The 18,730-nt window shown below is 40.1% G+C and overlaps 1 protein-coding gene across 3 annotated transcripts in view; it reads right to left on the bottom strand.

The window, feature by feature from the left end:
• Positions 1–18,730, bottom strand: part of MAP7D3 (MAP7 domain containing 3) — a 29,176-nt gene that overhangs the window by 2,413 nt on the left and 8,033 nt on the right. Inside the window, exons 5-16 of one of the 3 annotated variants that reach the window (XM_031446054.2) lie at positions 16,806–16,917; positions 16,183–16,287; positions 14,738–14,833; positions 9,933–11,365; positions 9,035–9,165; positions 8,580–8,788; positions 7,135–7,267; positions 5,922–6,060; positions 4,681–4,785; positions 3,649–3,702; positions 2,243–2,351; positions 815–1,010 (exon numbers count right to left, since the gene is read on the bottom strand). In XM_031446054.2, coding sequence (XP_031301914.2) covers positions 815–1,010; positions 2,243–2,351; positions 3,649–3,702; positions 4,681–4,785; positions 5,922–6,060; positions 7,135–7,267; positions 8,580–8,788; positions 9,035–9,165; positions 9,933–11,365; positions 14,738–14,833; positions 16,183–16,287; positions 16,806–16,917 — 2,822 coding nt within the window. The remainder of the gene's footprint in view (positions 1–814; positions 1,011–2,242; positions 2,352–3,648; positions 3,703–4,680; positions 4,786–5,921; positions 6,061–7,134; positions 7,268–8,579; positions 8,789–9,034; positions 9,166–9,932; positions 11,366–14,737; positions 14,834–16,182; positions 16,288–16,805; positions 16,918–18,730) is intronic. The other 2 variants (XM_064482579.1, XM_031446055.2) reach the window with 2 other exon arrangements.

The following is an 18,730-nucleotide window of genomic DNA, read 5'->3' as shown; positions in this document are numbered from 1 at the left end:
CATCAGAGTCATAGCATGGGAAGGCTGGAAGGGACTCTGGAGATCACAGAATACACTGGTTTCCAAATTGTGTCCTAGCAGGTCCTAGGGCCCCACAGGAAGACTAAGGAGGGGCTAGGAGCAGCTCAGCACACAGGGCTCCGGGAACCCAGTCCCTGCTTCAAGCTGATCCAGGAAACAGCCAGCAAGGTGGAGTCAGTAGACTGACATGGGTTTACTAGCTCCAGTGCTCTCTCCTCACCTCGCTGCCTCTCAGCAGACTCTTGTTTTCATGGGCTTTTTGTACGTTAATGTCTTTTCACACAATCCCCAAGGAGCCTCCATTCCCAGGAATCTGTGCCTGTTCTTCCAACCTAATCTCTGATCCTCAGTTTCCCCGTATGTACAATGAGGACACTAATATCAAACCAGAGTTGCAATGAGAATTAAAATAGGTAAAGTGCCTGGTATACTGCAGTCACTCAATGTCCCCTTCCCTGATTTTATGAGACAACACTAATCAGTGTGAACAAAAGCAGTTCGGAGTCAGGTGTATCTGGGTTTGAATTCTGCTTCTGCCTTCGAACAGTGAGTGAGATGTTGGGCAAATAAGGTCCATAATCTTTCCATGATTCAGTTTCTCATCTGTAAAAATGGCAGCACTCACCCTTACTAAGCAAGTCTATTGTGAAGATTAGTTTGTTTCTATAAGTCAAGTGCTTGACATAGTGTTTGGTACCAACTAGGAGCTCAGTCAGTAATCTCACGCACCATTCTAAGAATGACAATCATAACCCCTTCAAGTGCATTATGCTGAACTCACCCAGTGACTCACCTTGTACTCTTTATCTGACTCAAAGTATCTTTCACGCTTTTATGTCTAAAGGTTTTCATGTCACAATTAAAAACTGTTTTTGTCTCTTTACAGATGTGGCTAGAAGTGGCATCTAAAAACTCCAGCTTGCGAGTGTTCTTCACATTTTTAAAATGTGCTTTTGGTGTTGTGGATGGATCCATGCCATTTATAAAAGCTAGTGGGAAAAAAAAAAGAGCCACAAAATTAAAACTGCAATTTTAGGGGGAGGGTATAACTCAAAGTGGTAGAGCACATGCTTAGCATGCACGAGGTCCTGGGTTCAAACCGCAGTACCTCCTCTGACAAGTAAATAAATAAATAAACCTAATTACCTCTCTCCGCACCCCCCATAAAAACCTAAATGAATAAACCTAATTAAAAAAACTGCAATCTCAACAACAAAGACAAGCAAAGTGAAGGCTGTGACCCTGCCAGGCTAGAGCTATCAGGGGGCAGAACTCAAGAGAGGCAAGCCCACTTTCTGGAACCATGGCCTGGGCTGCTAGCCAGGATACATGGCCACCCTGCCATCAAAGCACAGAGGGCCACCTTTAGGGAAGTTGCCCTCTCTCCTTTGCCAAGGAAGAATGACGGCACCACACTTCCTGCCCCTTGTCCAAATGACCCTCTTTCTTTAGTCTCACCCTTAGTGCTACCTCCTACCTTAACCTACCCCCAACGCCCTAAGGCAGGGCCTACACCCGCCCTGCTCCTACTGCTATGTTCTCATTGCACTTCGGCCAAACTTCTCTTAATGCAACCAGCTTGTGGCAGCATCACTGCTCATGTCTGACTCCGCAGTGGCTGCGGTTCCTTGAGGCTGAGGGCCGTGCATCCCTACTACCTAGCAGAGTGCCCGACTTGAGTTCAATATCCGCTACCGGATAAAGGGTGGCCACACGGCCAAATGCTGCTACTGTGGGCATAAAGTGGTCCTCCTCACCAAGGAATGAACGCGACTCAGCAATGCACCTGAGAGGGCTCTCAGATCATGACATGATTTTCATTTTTCCCAGTGAGGCGGAAAGTGGCATTCCACCTATGGTGGGTCATGAATGCTGCGTGAGGTCCTGAACTACAAAATGCTAGTAAGCCTCACACTGAGCTGAGAAAGAGCTGCCATCTGTATAGTCTCTCAGCACAACTTGAAAACTAACAACAGGCGTAGCAGCAGCTAATATTTACTGAGAGTCAGGCACTGTTCTTCGCCTTACATGGACTCTCCCACTGCAATTTCATGCCCACTCTAGAAGAACAACATTAACTTCCCCTTTTTCAGACAGGGAAGCTGGACAGAGAAGTTAAGTGACTTGCTCAAAGCCACACAGCTCAGAAGCGGAGTAGCCCCTGGATAAACCTAGACAGTCTAGTTTCTAGACGGTCACAGAACTCAAAAGGCGAGCAAACCAGGTGGACGCATGTCATCAAAGGAATCGTCGTCACTTTCTGGCTCGTCCTCATCGTCCGCCTCGTCCTCCTCATATGCATCACGCTGGATGCTGGCTGTATCTGCAGCCTACAATGCAAACGGAAAGTCATGATTACATCTAATAGTCAATCATCCTGACTCAGTTATTTCAAAGAAGACAGACTTCACGCCTGGATTGCTGGTGAATTTTTTTTTTAATTTTTGTCATTTCAATTAAAAGGAAAAAATATTAGCCTCTTTGGCCCCAAGAATCTACAGAGGACAGGACAGGTGGCCCTAGTTGTGTCTCTCAGCTACGGAAAGACACTCAAGAATGAAAGACTTCTCTGAATAAGAGTCAAGGGACAACAGCTTTGGGCTGGCATGCAGGCTTTGCCCACTCGAGGTCCTAACTAAGCCGAGGTGTGGCCCGTTGGTAAATAAGTTAAAAAAATTCTTGGCTGCTGCTTGAGGCACAACCTCTCAGGCCAATGGGCTAAATGATCTTTGACATGACGACTCCCAGCACTTTTCAGAAACGACATTTCTATTCTAAATTTTCAAAATGATATGAAGGACAACTGGGCAATTGTAAATCAGCAAAATATCAGTTTTGTAGCACAAAGGGTTGAGAACACAGACTCTAGGGGAGAAAAGGCCTTAGATGCATGCAAACCATCAAAAGACAGGGCACTGGGGTAAACAAATACTTATCATGAGACAGACCCTAAAGCACTAACCATAAGGGGAAAAAAGCTGCCAAATTTGAGTTCATTAAAATAAACTTCTGTACATCAAAAGTTACTGTGAGAGTGTGAGGCAAACTACAGCATGGGGGCCGATACCTGTGATGGCTCAGAACCAGAGCAGGTAAAGACTCTAACAGATCAAAAGGAAAAAGGCAGGTGACTGAATAGAAACAGGGGCAAAGGACTTAAAAAGACACTTCACCAAAGGGAGTCAATCTCCAAATGGCCAGTAAGGTACCTGACTCCATTAGTCATCAAAAAATATTGATAAATTCAGCGATGTGAAAATCAAGAACTTCTATGCAGCAGCAGAAAGCATTAGGAAAAGGAAAGCCACAAACTGGGAGAAGATATCTGGAACATACACAACCAAGAAGGTATAAATACCTAGAACATTTAAAGAACTACCAATAAGGAAATAAAAAAAGACAAGTCAGTCAGAAAGTTTTAGGCAAAAGACTTAAACAGGCGCTTCAGACAAGAAAAAACATGAAAGCTAACTAAAGATATGAAAACATGCTCCATCTTTTTAATAATCAGGGAAACACCAATGTGATAGTTTTATTTCATTACCACCAGACTGGCAAAAATTAAAAAGTCAGCAAGAATGTGAAGCAGGAATTTGTACACATTGCTGGTAGGAGCACACAGACTACCTTTGATGTGTTCGAATCTGGCTTTCTCGTCCGCTTCATAATTTCCTCAATTCTCTAAAGGAAAATAAAAATTCAAACATGAAAACAGATTAAAAACAAAACAGTGGTCCTGAAGAAGTTGATCATTTCCACGTTCCAGAATCGGACAGTATCAGTGACTGCTCCAAAGCCACAGACCCCTGGCCGGAGGTTGGGTTCCTTCTTTTAATCCCAGTTTCACCATCATCTAGAAAACACTGAGCAATGACAGATATACTTGTTATTGTAACACAGAAATCCAAATGACTTCTCACTCCTGATTTGCAGACTTAGAAATTCAGTACTTTGACTAAGCACATACTGCAAACCAATTAGAACTTTGGAATATGATTTTGGCCTGAACAGACCATGACTGAAGCTGATGTTAATGAAAAGAATGCACCCCAATGATGCGACCACGTCAGAGGTTTGGTTACTAAAAGGAGCATATGTGGGAGGGATAAAAGCCCCCCCACCGCCGCAGTGTTCACTTTCTTCCCTGAAGGCGAGGAGAGCTGCAGGCCTCCTCACGGTCACTGATCTCCTGACAGAGAGGCCATGCAGCACCTTGGCCTGGTCCAGAGCCTTTCCTTGCTCCCAGATGAGCCACGTGAGATGCACTGTGAGGTCCTGCTTTGCAAACAGCCCAGACCTTGGCCTCTCAGAGGCCTGCACCTTCTGCTTCTTCCCACTCAATTGCCGCAACTTCCAGCCCAGTTCAGAAGAAACTCTAACTGCCACCAACCCCTACCATGACCTGAGTGGTTCTGTGGTTCTGCTCAAAGGAGCTTCGTTCCCAAGGGTTTGCTAAACTGAGGCATAGTGCCATTATAATGGCACCAGTGGTCCATGAGAGAGAGGTATGATCCGTAACAGACCTTTCTAGAGAGAAGTCAGCTTCTTGGATAAGAAGAAAGTACCGAGGAAAAACAATCAGGGCTAGCATATCCCTTATTTGTGATTTCCGACAGTTTTAGACAAAGAATCAAACCCCCCCCCAAAAAGAAAAACTACCTTTTTTCTTTCTAATCTCTCCTGCAAATTCTGTAACATAATTCTCTCGTGCTCCTTCTTGCGTTTGTCAGCCTCCTCCTGAGCTTTTATTTTGGCGTCGCCTTTCTAGGAAATTTGTATAAAAATATCATTTAACCTCATTACATCTTAGTGACATCACAGAACAGCAGTTTAAAAAGTGAAACAGTAAGACATTATCCAGAACAAAAGAATGTAACCTTGTGATTGAGAATACTCATATATTTCATTCATGGATCATCAGTTTTTAAAGCATTAGCAAAAATGTAAAAACTAGGCTATTATTTTGAGGATTTAGAAGCCATGTTTCCTCCAGGACATCAGGGTTCTCAGAGAACTACAGTTTCAAAGTATGTAAGTGACTCTGTGTAGTCTTCCACTGACACAGGCAACGGGAGCCAAGTCTTACCCTTCTCGAAAGCATCGAGAGGATTCATATAGGTACATTCTCAAGGAATGCAAATACATACAATCATTTATGTGACACATATAACTGATACACCAAAAACTGGAATATAAATTAGGTTATCATACTAATTCAAGCTGAGTACAGTCTGAGGTGTTTTTTTTTTTATTTAGGGATTTATTTACCTGCTGATTTAAATGTACACAAGTGAGACTTTATTTTTTTTTTTTTTAGTTTTTTTTGAGGGGGGAGATTCGGTTCATTTATTTTTAGAGGCGGCACTGGGGATTGAACCTAGGACCTCTCGCATGCTAAGCATGCACTCTATCACTGAGCTATATCCTTGCGCCTCAAGTGAGACATTCTTTATTGATGGATTTGATGGCGTTAAATGTTTAGAGGTATTCATCATTTTTATCTTATTTGTTAGGCGGTGTGCAGAGGGGTGCAGGTGTAAGTGTCACTACAGAATGTAGGACTGGGAAAACTCATAGGATGTTTAATCTGCGTGAGTGATTTGGATTTCCTGAAACCAAGCTGTAATATTATTTACGTAGATAAACTAAAGGACTCCTAGACTGTAATTTGTTGCTTTCTGCTTTTGTTTCACTTGGAAGACATTCTAGGATTTTGCCAAGGGTGGTTGAGAATGACTCACAGCGATATTGGGTAATAGCTAGACTCTAATGTAAAAATGCAACCAGAGAATGCTGTATCTGCTCCTTTTCTATCTTGGAGAAACAGATTTTTGTTTTGAGTTTCCACTGAATTTTAGAATCTGGTTCTCATCCCTTGAGAAAGTGCAGAGCCAGCAAACCTGGAGTTGTACTTTCTTGTCCTCTGGATCCTGACTTTCTTCCTTCTTTTTTATCTCCTTTGGTTGCTGCACATCTTCAAAATTTGAGAACTCTTCTTCTGGGCCTTCATCTGCTCTCTTTGCTATGCCTTTCATTTTCCTGATGACACAGAATATTTAAATAACTCTCAATGTGTGTATTTTTATAGTGAAACTGCTTGTGTGTAGTACACAATTTATATTTACACCAGATTCACCAAGTTTTCTGTGTTGTTACTACATCGGATTTGTATAATTTCATCTTTTTTAAATGGGGGAAACTAGCCCCTGGGAGTAGAAAAAATATTTCTATCAAGAAGTGGCCAACTTTGCATCTTAAAACACAAATGGGCACGCGCACACGCAATCAGAGTTCATCAGCCCTTCTTAACTGTCTTAGACATATGCTCACACTGAATCGCACACTGGGGTGTGAGAGAGGGAATTTAGAGAAGGGTCTGGTGGTGCTCAGTGGAGGAAACCCCAGCCCACAATGAGCAGTATTCAGGGCTTTTAAAATGCCAAATTAGTTCTGCTTACACGAAGCAATGAGTAATATTCTTCAAATTATAGTTTTCTTTGCTGTTCACAATGTCTCCTCCTCCTTTCTCCCAAACCCGTAGAAAGGTACATAGAAAGCACGTAATTATGATTCAAAGACACTTAATACTTAAAAACAAAGTCAGGACTGTAGTTATTCTTTGCAAACAGTAGACAGAGTTCGCATCACAGAGCCCCAAATCGAACGGGCCTTGCAATCAAGGGTAGAATGCGTACAACTATACGTGGTATTTGCAACCTATGGGTCATTAGACATCTAGTAAAACAGGAGGGAGTATCCCTTCCAGGTTTACAAATTTTAAACTTACAAAAACTTTTGAAACAAAGAAAGGGACTGCCACTAGTGAATACCAACAGGAAGAGTCTTACATGATCACTCGGGTACTACTGTTGAGACCCAGGACCCTGGAACGAGTTCCGGTCTCTACACGCTCATTTACACACCAGTGTCCTGTGTGCTTGAAATGCTCCCCACACTAGTTTAGAAGGCGCCGAGTCATTTCTGATTCACGCTGGCGATAAAGTCCGTTACTCTGAGAATTTATAATACATCTAACTTGAGCATAAATTCTGACTTTCAGAATATGGGCCCCAGCCAAGATTTATAGTATAGAAAGGATGATTTTGTGCCAACCTTTGTTCCATCTCTTTTTGTAGTCTTTCTTCATCTTTTTCTTTTTGTTCGCGAGCAAGGCGTCGTTTTTCTGCCAAAATTTTTGTTGCCTCCTTGGCACTCATAGGCCCTGGTGTGCTTTTATTACCAGACTCTAGTCCAAATTAACATGTAAAACAGTTAAGTTTATGGAACATACTGCCTCTAAGTCCAACAGCAAGACCACCTACAGTATTTTTTTAAAAAACCAAATATGTCCATGGTCTAAAATTTATAAAAAACAGACTGTGATTTATGCAACAGATTTTGTTCAAAACTGCAAGTCCCCGCCCCTCCGTAACAGAAGTAGCATTTTGTTTCTTTTTAACAACTGCGTTTTCCAAAATGAAATAATGTACCCTCATTTTGGTTTAGCTGTTTTGAGATACCTGACTAAATTGCCTCATGGGAAAAAAAATTAAGATATATTGAATATAGAGGAAGCACAAGCTTATGCTCGGTCCAAATGAAGTGTACAAATCTTAAATATTCGATTAAACAAAAATATATCCAGGATACATTTTGAAAATTGTGCATTATTTTTACTAAATAATTACTGTTTAGCTAACCATTGATAATAGTATGTTACTATGTTTGGTTGATCATAAAATGGCTAAATGTAGATAACCAAAGAAACCAGGACTATCAGTAAAATAAAGTGATCACATGGAGGCATATTATATTTCAGTCATGTCACTAATTTCTTTTTTAAAATAAACTATACGTCAAAATGAGGATTTCAAGACATCTAAAATAATTTATAATAAAAAGGTTGCTTCCGTTACAAAAAATTCACTGTGCAATTCCTTCAAAAAGCAAAATTCCCCAGTGTATTTAAAATTAAGTTATGTCCATGGATATTAAGAATACATATGAGTAACAGCCTAAAATGGAAAAGAATCTGAAAAAGAATAGATATATATGTGTGTAACCGAGTCACTTTCCTGTACACCTGAAACTAACACAACACTGTAAATCAACCATACTTCAATGTAAAAGAAAAAAGAATGCATGTGACCAGCAAAATACCAATATGGTACTTTCAGGAACCCACATACTGGCCTGACCCATGTTACGGCCTATGTATGGAAATGGCCCTACAGCTCCTGATGGAAACCCGCTCAGCCACAAATGGCTGGATGTGCTCTCTCCAAGGATGGAAAATACCTTAGGGCCATCCACTGTCAGAACTGCAGGGAGCACCTAGACCACGGTGCTCATCCAACCCGTACTTCTAACATCTGTTCCAAAAATGGGGGTAAGAGGAAGTTCCGGCAAGAAAAAACAAGCAGTGTGCCAGTGACTGGTGAAATTCTCTTTATTCAGAAGAAAGCTCACTTCCTGAAGTTCTCTGAACTGGGGAATAAAATGAAGCTGACCTTCCCAAACTCCGTTGCAGAAATGAACTTCTTAGTGAATGCTCTTACCTTCACAGATCGCACCATTTTGGCTCGCAGCCTCAGAGTTGTTAGTGGTGTTAGAAATGGCTTCACTTTTCATTCCAATAGTACCTGATGCATTTTGTGCAAATAGGGTACGCTGAATAGGAATTACTTTATAAGAAAAAGGAACCTGTGTTGATGGTTTTGAAGTGACGGGTGAAGGTGATGGGGGGCGATTCTTTTGGATTTGCCTCCTGGGAGAAATGAAGGAAGTCTGTTATGATTTTGTAACAAATACATGCTAATTTTTAGTACAGCATTTCATAAAACATATCTGGATATAATATAATGATATTTTATAGACAAAGGTAAATCCATTTTAAAGGTTTTTCCCTTTATATTTACATTACCATGCATACTACACGTTGTTGCTGAAACACTGATGTGAAGTTTATGCTGGTAAAATACCTATCAGGAACAGTTGCAAATAAGCTACTTACTTAGCATTGATGGGGGATGGCGGACGCCACCTGCTTGTTGGAGAAGACGACCACTTATAACATGGGATCTGCGACGGTGGTAGGCGCTTCTTGGTAACAGAGTTTGAGGCCTGTTTGTCCATTTCTGATTTCTGAACAGATCAATACAATCAGATAAGAAATTACTAGCATTTACCTTTTGCAGCTGGCTTTTCAAGAGAAAAATATTCTGAGTAAAATAGAATCATAGTTCCTTAAATTCCAAATTTTCCTTCCATGCATGAGAATTCGGTACAGAGATATGTTCTTCCAGACTAACAATTTATATTACACAGTTTAAGCACGTCATAGAAATAATTAATTTAAAAGAATTCTTTTACTTCAAAACTTGGTTTTTTAAAAAAACCTGCAGATACTGATTACTATATATAAAATAAACAAGTTTCTTCTGTACAGCACAGGGAAATATATTCAGTATCTTGTAGCAACCTATAGTGAAAAATATGAAAATAAATATATGTAACTATATGTATGACTGAAACATTATGCTGTACACCAGAAATTGACACAACATTGTAAACTGACTATACTTCAATTAAAATTTAAAATTTAAAAACCTAATTTTATTTTTAAATCCTAACTGAGGTTTGCAAATAGTTCTCAAAAAAATTCCTTCAGTTGGAAACATAGTTCATATAAATTGCTATATTTTGTCTCTTATACTAATTTTCCAGTTTTGGGGGGAAACTCTGGTACAACATATATCAGATAATTTTAAATCATTACAGTGAATTTATTATCTCACAGAATGCTATAAGTAAGAAGTTGCTTCTGTTGTGAAACTTGACCTATCGAAATCTATACAACTAAATATACAGATTTTAATAGAAAATTTGTCAATGAAAGGCACCCGACAAACCTGCGGAGGACAGTCTTTTGCTTTCACCATTGTCACCTCAGGGGGCGCCTCCACACTCTCCTTCTGAGGGACGTCCAGGTTCTTCTTGGCGGTTACTTCCAGGCTCCCCTCGGGACGGATGTCCAGGCTCTCCTCGGGGGTTACGCCCAAGCTCTCCTCTTGAGGGACGTCCAGGTTCTTCTTGGGGGACACATCCAGGCTCTCCTCCGGAAGGACGTCCAGGCTCTCCTTGGGAAGGACGTCCAGGCTCTCCTCGGGGGTTACGTCCAAGCTCTCCTCTTGAGGGACGTCCAGGTTCTTCTTGGGGGACACATCCAGGCTCTCCTCCGGAAGGACGTCCAGGCTCTCCTTGGGAAGGACGTCCAGGCTCTCCTCGGGGGTTACGTCCAAGCTCTCCTCTTGAGGGACGTCCAGGTTCTTCTTGGGGGACACATCCAGGCTCTCCTCCGGAAGGACGTCCAGGCTCTCCTTGGGAAGGACGTCCAGGCTCTCCTCAGGGGTTACGTCCAAGCTCTCCTCTTGAGGGACGTCCAGGTTCTTCTTGGGGGACACATCCAGGCTCTCCTCCAGAAGGACGTCCAGGCTCTCCTTGGGAGGGACGTCCAGGCTCTCATCGGGGGTCAATTCGGGGAGCAGTTCTAGACTGTCCTCAGGGGACGCTTCCAGGCTCTCTTCGCTCTCCTCGGGGAGTACTTCCAAGCTCACTTCAGGAGATGAGTCCGTGATCACTTCAAGGGATGGGTCCACATTCACCTCAGGGGATGAGTCCGTGCTCACCTCAGGGGATGGGTCTACACTCATCCCAGGGGACGAGTCCATGCTCACGTCAGGGGATGGATCCATGCTTGCCTCAGGTGATGTTTCCACACTCTTGGGGAGCACTTCCATGCTCGCCTCCACGGGTGCTTCCATGCTGGTCTTGGAGGACCCTTCCAGACTCGCCTCCAGGGATGCTTCCAGACTCGCCTCCAGGGATGCTTCCACGCTCGCCTCCAGGGGTGCTTCTACGCTCGCCTCCAGGGGCGCTTCTACGCTCGCCTCCGGGGGCGCTTCCACGCTCGCCTCCGGGGGTGCTTCCACGCTTGCCTCCGGGGGTGCTTCCACGCTCGCCTCCGGGGGTGCTTCCACGCTTGCCTCCGGGGGTGCTTCCACACTTGCCTCCGGGGATGCTTCCACACTTGCCTCCGAGGGTGCTTCCACGCTCGCCTCCGGGGATGCTTCTACGCTCGCCTCTGGGGGTGTTTCCACACTCGCCTCGGCGGGTGCTTCCACACTCGCCTTGGGGACTGCTTCAAATATCTTTGAAGATATTTCTGCTTTCTCCTGGGAAGGGATTGCCACTGTTGACTTGCAAGGCACTATGGTACTCTTCAATTCAACACTGCTCTGGCTACGCAAGGGCATGTTTACAAGCTGGATTATACTGTGGATGCCTGCAGGTAAATGAGGACAGAGAATGAAATCCCATACAGGTAGAAATATGACAAGACAGAAATGTACTATGTAACAGTATAAGAACAAAAGAGACTGCATTTATTAGGAAATCAGAGGGATTAGACACAACACGGAGTGTTTAGTGAAATGGATCACAGACATAGGACAGAAGCATCACCAAGTTGGTATTTCAGAAGCACCACCAAGAAAGGCCCTGGGAAAGCAATAGTCCACTCCAAATGAAAGTAAGATGCTTCTCAAAAGCTGATGTTTGCAATAAGAATAAATTAAATTTCTATTTCAATCACACTATAGTTCAGAATGATTTTCTAGAAAATTACAAGACCTTTAACACTTCCTAAAAGTAACATAAACAATGTCACCAGGGCCAGAGATCTTACCATCACAGATGATTACGTAAGACACTTTACATATGATTGTTTTAAACTAGAACGTAAAAAAGAACATTTTCTCACCCATACAGAAAATTGTAATAAGACATTAGTCAGACTGCATCTCCAAGGTCTCTTCCAGCTTCAACAATCTAAATATTTTTAGCCTAATAAATGCACATAAATTATAATATCCAGTACCTGCTAAGATGGAGGAAAGTGATAATACCAATGTTGGGAACCAGGCAATGTCATACACTGCTGGTGAAGAGTGTGGATTTGTAAATGCTCCCTGGGAAGCACTCTGGCAATAATGTATCAAGAGCTATTCTAAAAAGTATACACTCTTTGTTCTAGCAATTTGATTTCTAGGTTATCTTTAAGACAAAAGCAGATAAACAAATGAAAATGTATATAAGAGGTTACTTATTATAGTATTGCTTATAATATTGAAACAATTGAAAATATAATCTAAATACTCAACAGAAAATTTGGACTAGACTAAGGCAGTCATTGAGAGCAGTAATACTCAATTTTCAGACATAAAAATGGTATATACTGAGTTTAAACAAAAGCAGGTTATAATCCCATTAAAAAATATAAATGCAAAAAAATTCAGTTATCAGTGGATATTGATAATAGGGAATTATATTTACATTTTTCTACACTAAATATTAATTACTTTCATAATAAAGAAAGCAAACATTTTTTAAAAGGCATTTGGCGGGTGCTTCCTTAAGACATGGTAAGACTTGGTAAATACAAGACTTGGTTATTTTTTTAGTCCCTCACTTCTGGTGGAGGAAGCATTTTCTTTACATACCTGCATGTGCCTAAACAGTCACTTATTTAACACTGACAGTTTGTGCTACAGAAAATATAGTTAAGTATAATAACTAGATTTCTATTAGCTATAGAGATTTAAGACAAAATATTAAGGTTTTTGATGGGGGTAATATATTAAACTAAAATGAAAGTAAGTAGAATTCCTTATAATAGTCTGGGGGGAGACTGGCAGAAAATAATCTGACAGCACACATACAACCAGGCATCAACAAAGTCAGTAATTCAAACCAAGAGAAGTAACGCTGCACTGCAACAAAGTCTATGACAGTCTATTCTGATTTGCTAAATTATATGAATACTGACAGGAAAAAAAAATAAATGGGGGTGGGATATATTCTGGAAAGGAAAAAGTGGAGGGAAAAAAAAGAGAAAAAGGATGGGAATAGTGAATTAGAGCTCTCCATTACCGAGAACCCCTTACTACGCAGAGGCACGTCTAACGTAACATGGAACCTAAACGTGAGAAAATCCACGTAACCCTGAAGATTTGTTTACTAACAATCTTTATATTCTTAACTAAAAGCTAAAGAGCCACTTAATGTTATTCGTCCACATTTTAAGAAAAAAAAGGAGGGTGGAGTAGGAGACTCTCCCTTGATACTAGGTTTTTCTAAATTTTTAAAATCCAATACTTTTTACAGTACTGTGATACATTCAAACACAGGTCAAAAACCCCACAGCTTAAAAATTTAACAACAACCAAACTCTCTATCTCATCCTATCAATTAGCCAGATAACTGCCCTACCATGCTAGAGATCATAAAATAAATACTCAACATAAAAAAGTTAGGTAAAAATCACTCATTTGCAAAGTACTGATTCACATTATTTTCATGCTTTACTGTAAAAAATTAAGTGATGCAACCTGCTTTTTAAGGACATACTAACACTTTCAGACCTACGCCTGTTACCTGAAATATTACTTCCAGAAATTAATAATGAAGCAGTACTTTTGCTCCTGGCTACTGACGGTTTTGCTGGGATAAGCAGGTGACTGATTAAATTATTCTCCCAAAGACTGGTGTGCACTTGACAAACTAAATGATGAGAATAAACAGAAAGGATTCAATCTGAGGTCTCACAAATAAATGTAAAGCAAGAAAGAGCAATGTGAACTGCTATAAATTGTAACTTTCCCAGACTAAAAGCAGAAGCAATGAGAGCCACACATACAGAATAGGACTGAATACTGCCATCTGATGGGACTGCTCTGTTAGGGAAGAGAGTACCTGAATGGAGGGGCAAAGGCCCCAGCGTACCACAGTAACCCCAATACAGGACTCTAGGTAATGTATTTAATAGAATCATACCCAATGTATGGAGTCTCCACAGAGGAACTCACATGTGGAGAAAGAAAAAAGTTGTACATGACAAAACCACTCTGACATGGCTTCCTACAGATACATGCCACTGACAGTCATATTGGTCAAGTCCATCACCAAAAGCTCCAAGGGACTGAATGAATTATTCTGTTCAAGTTGAATCTTGTTGCTCCAATAAATTTTTATGTTCATAAGGTTCCCTGTGACAATGACATTTGTTGTAACAGGATTTGACCTGACTGATTAAGTGGAGAGTTTTCTGTAAGTGAAAGGTTCAGTATGAAACAAAAAGGAACAGTCACGTCTGAGAGAGAAAATTTAGGGGGGGAAGGTGTCAGAAAGAAGCAACTTTAAGTAAAGAAGTACTTCAGTAATAATTATGAAATTTTGTGTGTAGTCATCAGCAGTGAAAACACGCACAAAGGACAAATGTGGATGATACCGTGAAGCCACAGAGCAAAGCTTTGAAGTTCAAAACATGGCCAGTAACTTAGAACTTCTACATGCGAACTGATGAAATGTTTGAAGGGAATCAGGTGCTTCAGGACAAATCTGGCTACACCAACACTCTGAGATCTAGTTCCTCAGCTTTATTATAACCCCTTGCTCACATGATGGCAGAATTACACGTTTCATTTAAAGAGGCTCTTCTGGCTTCAGCCACGTAAGCATGGCACCAAAGTATATTTTTCAGTTAAAGAAGGGATATTATTTTGGCTTCCAGTTTTTTGAAATGACTTTTCAAACAACTAAATGTTGACATAAACACTTGAAAACCACCATTTAAGATCAATACTTAGAAATAACTAACCACTTGTTTTTGATTCTACTTCTTCAGGTTCCGCAGATGAATGCAGTTTGCTGCATCTTCTATTCAGAGATGAGCTTCTCCTCTTCTCTGTTGCTTCTGGAGATCAAGGGCAAAGGAACATTATTTTTACAAGCTGTATAAATACATTATTTCAGGAGTGAGCCACTCCTTTTTTCCAAACCTTTTTAAAAATCTTCTCTACTCTTACTTGTAAGAATTTATTTAAATTTCAAATATTATGTAGAGAGATTTTTATATGCCCAAACTTAAAACTAGTTTACTCTTTATCTGAAATGAAATAAAATTACTTAGAAAACATTAAAAATTAAGAGGGAAAATGCCTGACACTAACAGACAACTTCAAAGTTACCAAGTTAGGAATATACGACATTTAATTCTAGACATAGCCCATAACATCTATGACTAAAGTAGTTTATACTTTAGTTATAACTAGTTTTTTTTAAATAAAAGTTATCATTAACATTCATAGATGTTACAATTTTAGCAACCCAAACCAGTCAGTCATATGGGAAAATCTCTTTTATGTAGACACTTTTCCATTTCACTTGAAATACTGATCAGAATACTGACGAATGTCTGTTTAAAGAATAACTTCTCTTTTGGGGACCTATAAGTTAAAGTACATATTGACAATATAGCATCATTTGAAAGTTCTTGAATTGATAATGTAATTGAACAGCATGAACCACAGCAGTGTAATTGATGTGATCACGTGATGGAATCACCTATCCCTTATTGTCACGCTGCAAGAAATGACAAAACTGAGTCAGCAATGTGCAGAAGAAAAACAGGCTATTTGAATCAGCCAAGATTTAAAATAGGGCTATTTAAAATATTACAAGTTAGATTATGAACTTCATTTGAGTTTGAAATGTTCATCTCTCTGGACTGAACAGGTTTCATTTCAATTTGAAGGTAATCTACTAACAATACTGATTTTATTATCCCTGGAATCATTAATAACAGCATTCATCATTTCAGAGTGTACAATATACTGTACCTTTAAGCAAGTTATTTCAGTGTCTTCCACACATACCTTCTTATATTAAAAACTAGTAAAGAAATCATTTAAAAAGTTACTTGGAATTGCTCCTTCAGTGCAATTTAACTAATTATTAACCTGAAAGTCATCACCTATTCCTTTCTCTTTACATGTCTCATTAATATGGCAGGTACACATATTAATGAAAGCACACCAGTGTTTGTGTGCTTTCATTAATAATAACAAATCGTGAAACAAGGATTTATACTGATGAAAATACAAAATTGTCATGACCATCACTATTTACTATAAAACAACGTGGTGCTCTTCTGAAATAAGTCTAAATGTTCTACAATCTAAAGAATAAGTGGTACTGTAAAAATACACCTAAAGAATTGATTTCATTGATTTGAAACTCAGAAGACATGAAATAACTACTTACTCTTGTCAACCGGATTCTGGAGACCTGTAGATGACACAGACACTTGTTTGTGTAAACCAGAAGTCCCCTGCTCAAGTTTTTCAGTAGATATAGAATGTTTATTGGCTGAGAAAAGATACAATATTTACTGTAGTCTTATTTTAAAATGCATCATTAGCTGAAACAAAATGAGTCCATGATATAGTTCTATGGAGCATAAACATGCATTAATTAGGTACACAATGCTCATTGTTAGTCATTCCTTACAAACTATGCCAATTTACCTTACATTTTATGAAATTGTGTAGGATTATGTCCATATATAGGAAAACTTACAGTACATAGTAAACAGGACAATTTATTTTAAAAATGCTATGTAAAGGTTATTAATTATTAATCATTCTTATACCGATCAGAAGTTTAAATGATAAGATTCTGGATACAGTGGATAAAATAAGATTACTACAAGCTGCACCTGTTTCTTTTGCAATCTCACGTGACACAAATTTAAATGCATGCCAAAGAGTACACGGCAGCGTTTTCATTTAGAATACAAAGCTCAAAACCCTGTTGTAAATGCAACCGTATACAAATAGCCAATATTTACATATGAACATGAATCAATTTTAACAGTTGTTAATTACCGGTTTTATTCTCAGAGTTTATTCCCGTACAGCCCTCCCACGACCATCTTTTTTGACGATCAACGTGGCTGCTCCGTTCCAATGTACGATAAAGGATGGCCTTGAGTCTCTCCTATTTAAAACAGATGACAACAAATTTTTACATATGCATTATATTGGTTAGTATAATTTTGATCTGTGGATTATCAAATAGCCCCATCACCAAATTTTTGTACCAGGCAAAATTTTTTTATAAAATGTAAAAGTTAAAAAAAATTGGAAACATCTCAGGTATCAATCAATATTAGTGCTTCTCCTGAATAACCAGGTTTTAATCTTATGGACATGAATCGAGGAACTGACTGTGCTTCCCTCTTTGCTTTTATCATTAGGAAATTTAGAACCAAATGCGTAGCCTATTTCTAGCAACTACACAAAGACTGAGTGGCACATTTTGGTGTATGCTAATCAGACCATATGTTTTATTATTTTCTTATATTAATATCCCTCTCTGCTTGATTCCCTCAAGCATTTATTTTATCATCTGGTTGAGGTATGTATTTTTAAAAATTATACCTTAAATTCTTTATAGAATGTGGTAGGAAAAAAGTCAACTAAAATATGCAAGAGAAATCTATGTCAGATCATTTATTATTCCCACATCTGTAACATTTTAAATTCTGGTGTTAACTAATCAAGTTTGAAAAAGATAACTGATGTACTTGTCTTGACCTCAACTTCAATTTAAACTGTGCAGGATAACAGCTCTACAGATGTAAATGCCACACTGTGGCAAAACACCACCACCACCAGAAATGAGGTGCACCGTTTTCTCTTCTCAGCTATTTCTCATCCCTGTGACACGCCGTGGACCACATTCAGGTGAGCAAACCAACCTGAGGGCTACAAGGTTTTCTATTCTTCCCTGACAACAAGCGCTTCATAGCAACATCATCCTTATAATGCTCCCAGCCTTTCTCTGAGGTCAAGGAGGATAAACATACTAGGAAAATGGAGAGCTATCCAGATCCTAAGGAGAAAAGCAACTTCAATTCTTAAAATTCATCTAATGGTAGTATTTCAAAGTTATATTTTCTAACAGAAAATAGGTTGTTTTAAACTACTTAGAATGCAGGAAGTATAACAGAGACTAAAAACAGCAACTAATCTTGCATTATTAAAACATTTCGGATTCTTAAGAATTCTATCCCGCTGGGTCTAGGTGCACTGACCCTCTGTGCTCTGCATCTGTGGCTCACGTGTAAGCTCCGGCCGTATCTCCTATGTGTTGCCTGTCCACACTCACCCCTCCTCAGCACGACCAAGTTTGGGGTTTCCCCTGCTCTACAGAATTATTCTCTTCCTCTAAGTACAGCCTACTCACAGTGTCCCACAGTCCCCGCTCTGCCTCGGACTCCCCATGCTAGCTCTCTGGGGACGGCTCTCTTTTGCCCTTTCTCCTGGTCTGGCGGCCTCTTCTCCTGCCATGTCTCTCTCTGGCTCCCCTTCTGTCTGCTGTGTCACTTTGTTGCATCTTCTTTTCTCTGTGTTCTCTCTCTGGCTCCTCTTTCCCTAAGAGGGTCTTTTTTTTTTCCCTCTCAGTGCCTGGGACTCTCTCCCAGGGACCCTTCCCCACTCTGCAGCACACAATTTTCTATTTTACTTTCTTTGGTTCTGTTTCCACCTAGTTCATTCTCTCTCTCTGTGGCCTTCATTCTCTTTATCACAGAGAAGGAAATTAAGGAGAGGTTTCACAGAAGAAGATAGAGAGTGACACAAATTCTGAATGAGAGTTCACCAAATGCTGAAATGTGAAAAAAAGAGCATAAACCATAGAAAAAGGTTCAGAAAGTCAGAGAAGGTGCTAGTGAGCCACGGACAGGGAAGAAACAGCAAGGGAACAGTCCTCGAATGAGGAAGACCCATGAATGCGGGTAAGGGCTGAG

Source organism: Camelus dromedarius, chromosome X (assembly GCF_036321535.1).
Source record: "Camelus dromedarius isolate mCamDro1 chromosome X, mCamDro1.pat, whole genome shotgun sequence".
In the NCBI taxonomy this organism is placed as follows: Eukaryota; Metazoa; Chordata; class Mammalia; order Artiodactyla; family Camelidae; genus Camelus; species Camelus dromedarius.
This window is presented reverse-complemented; position numbering and strand designations above follow the sequence as displayed.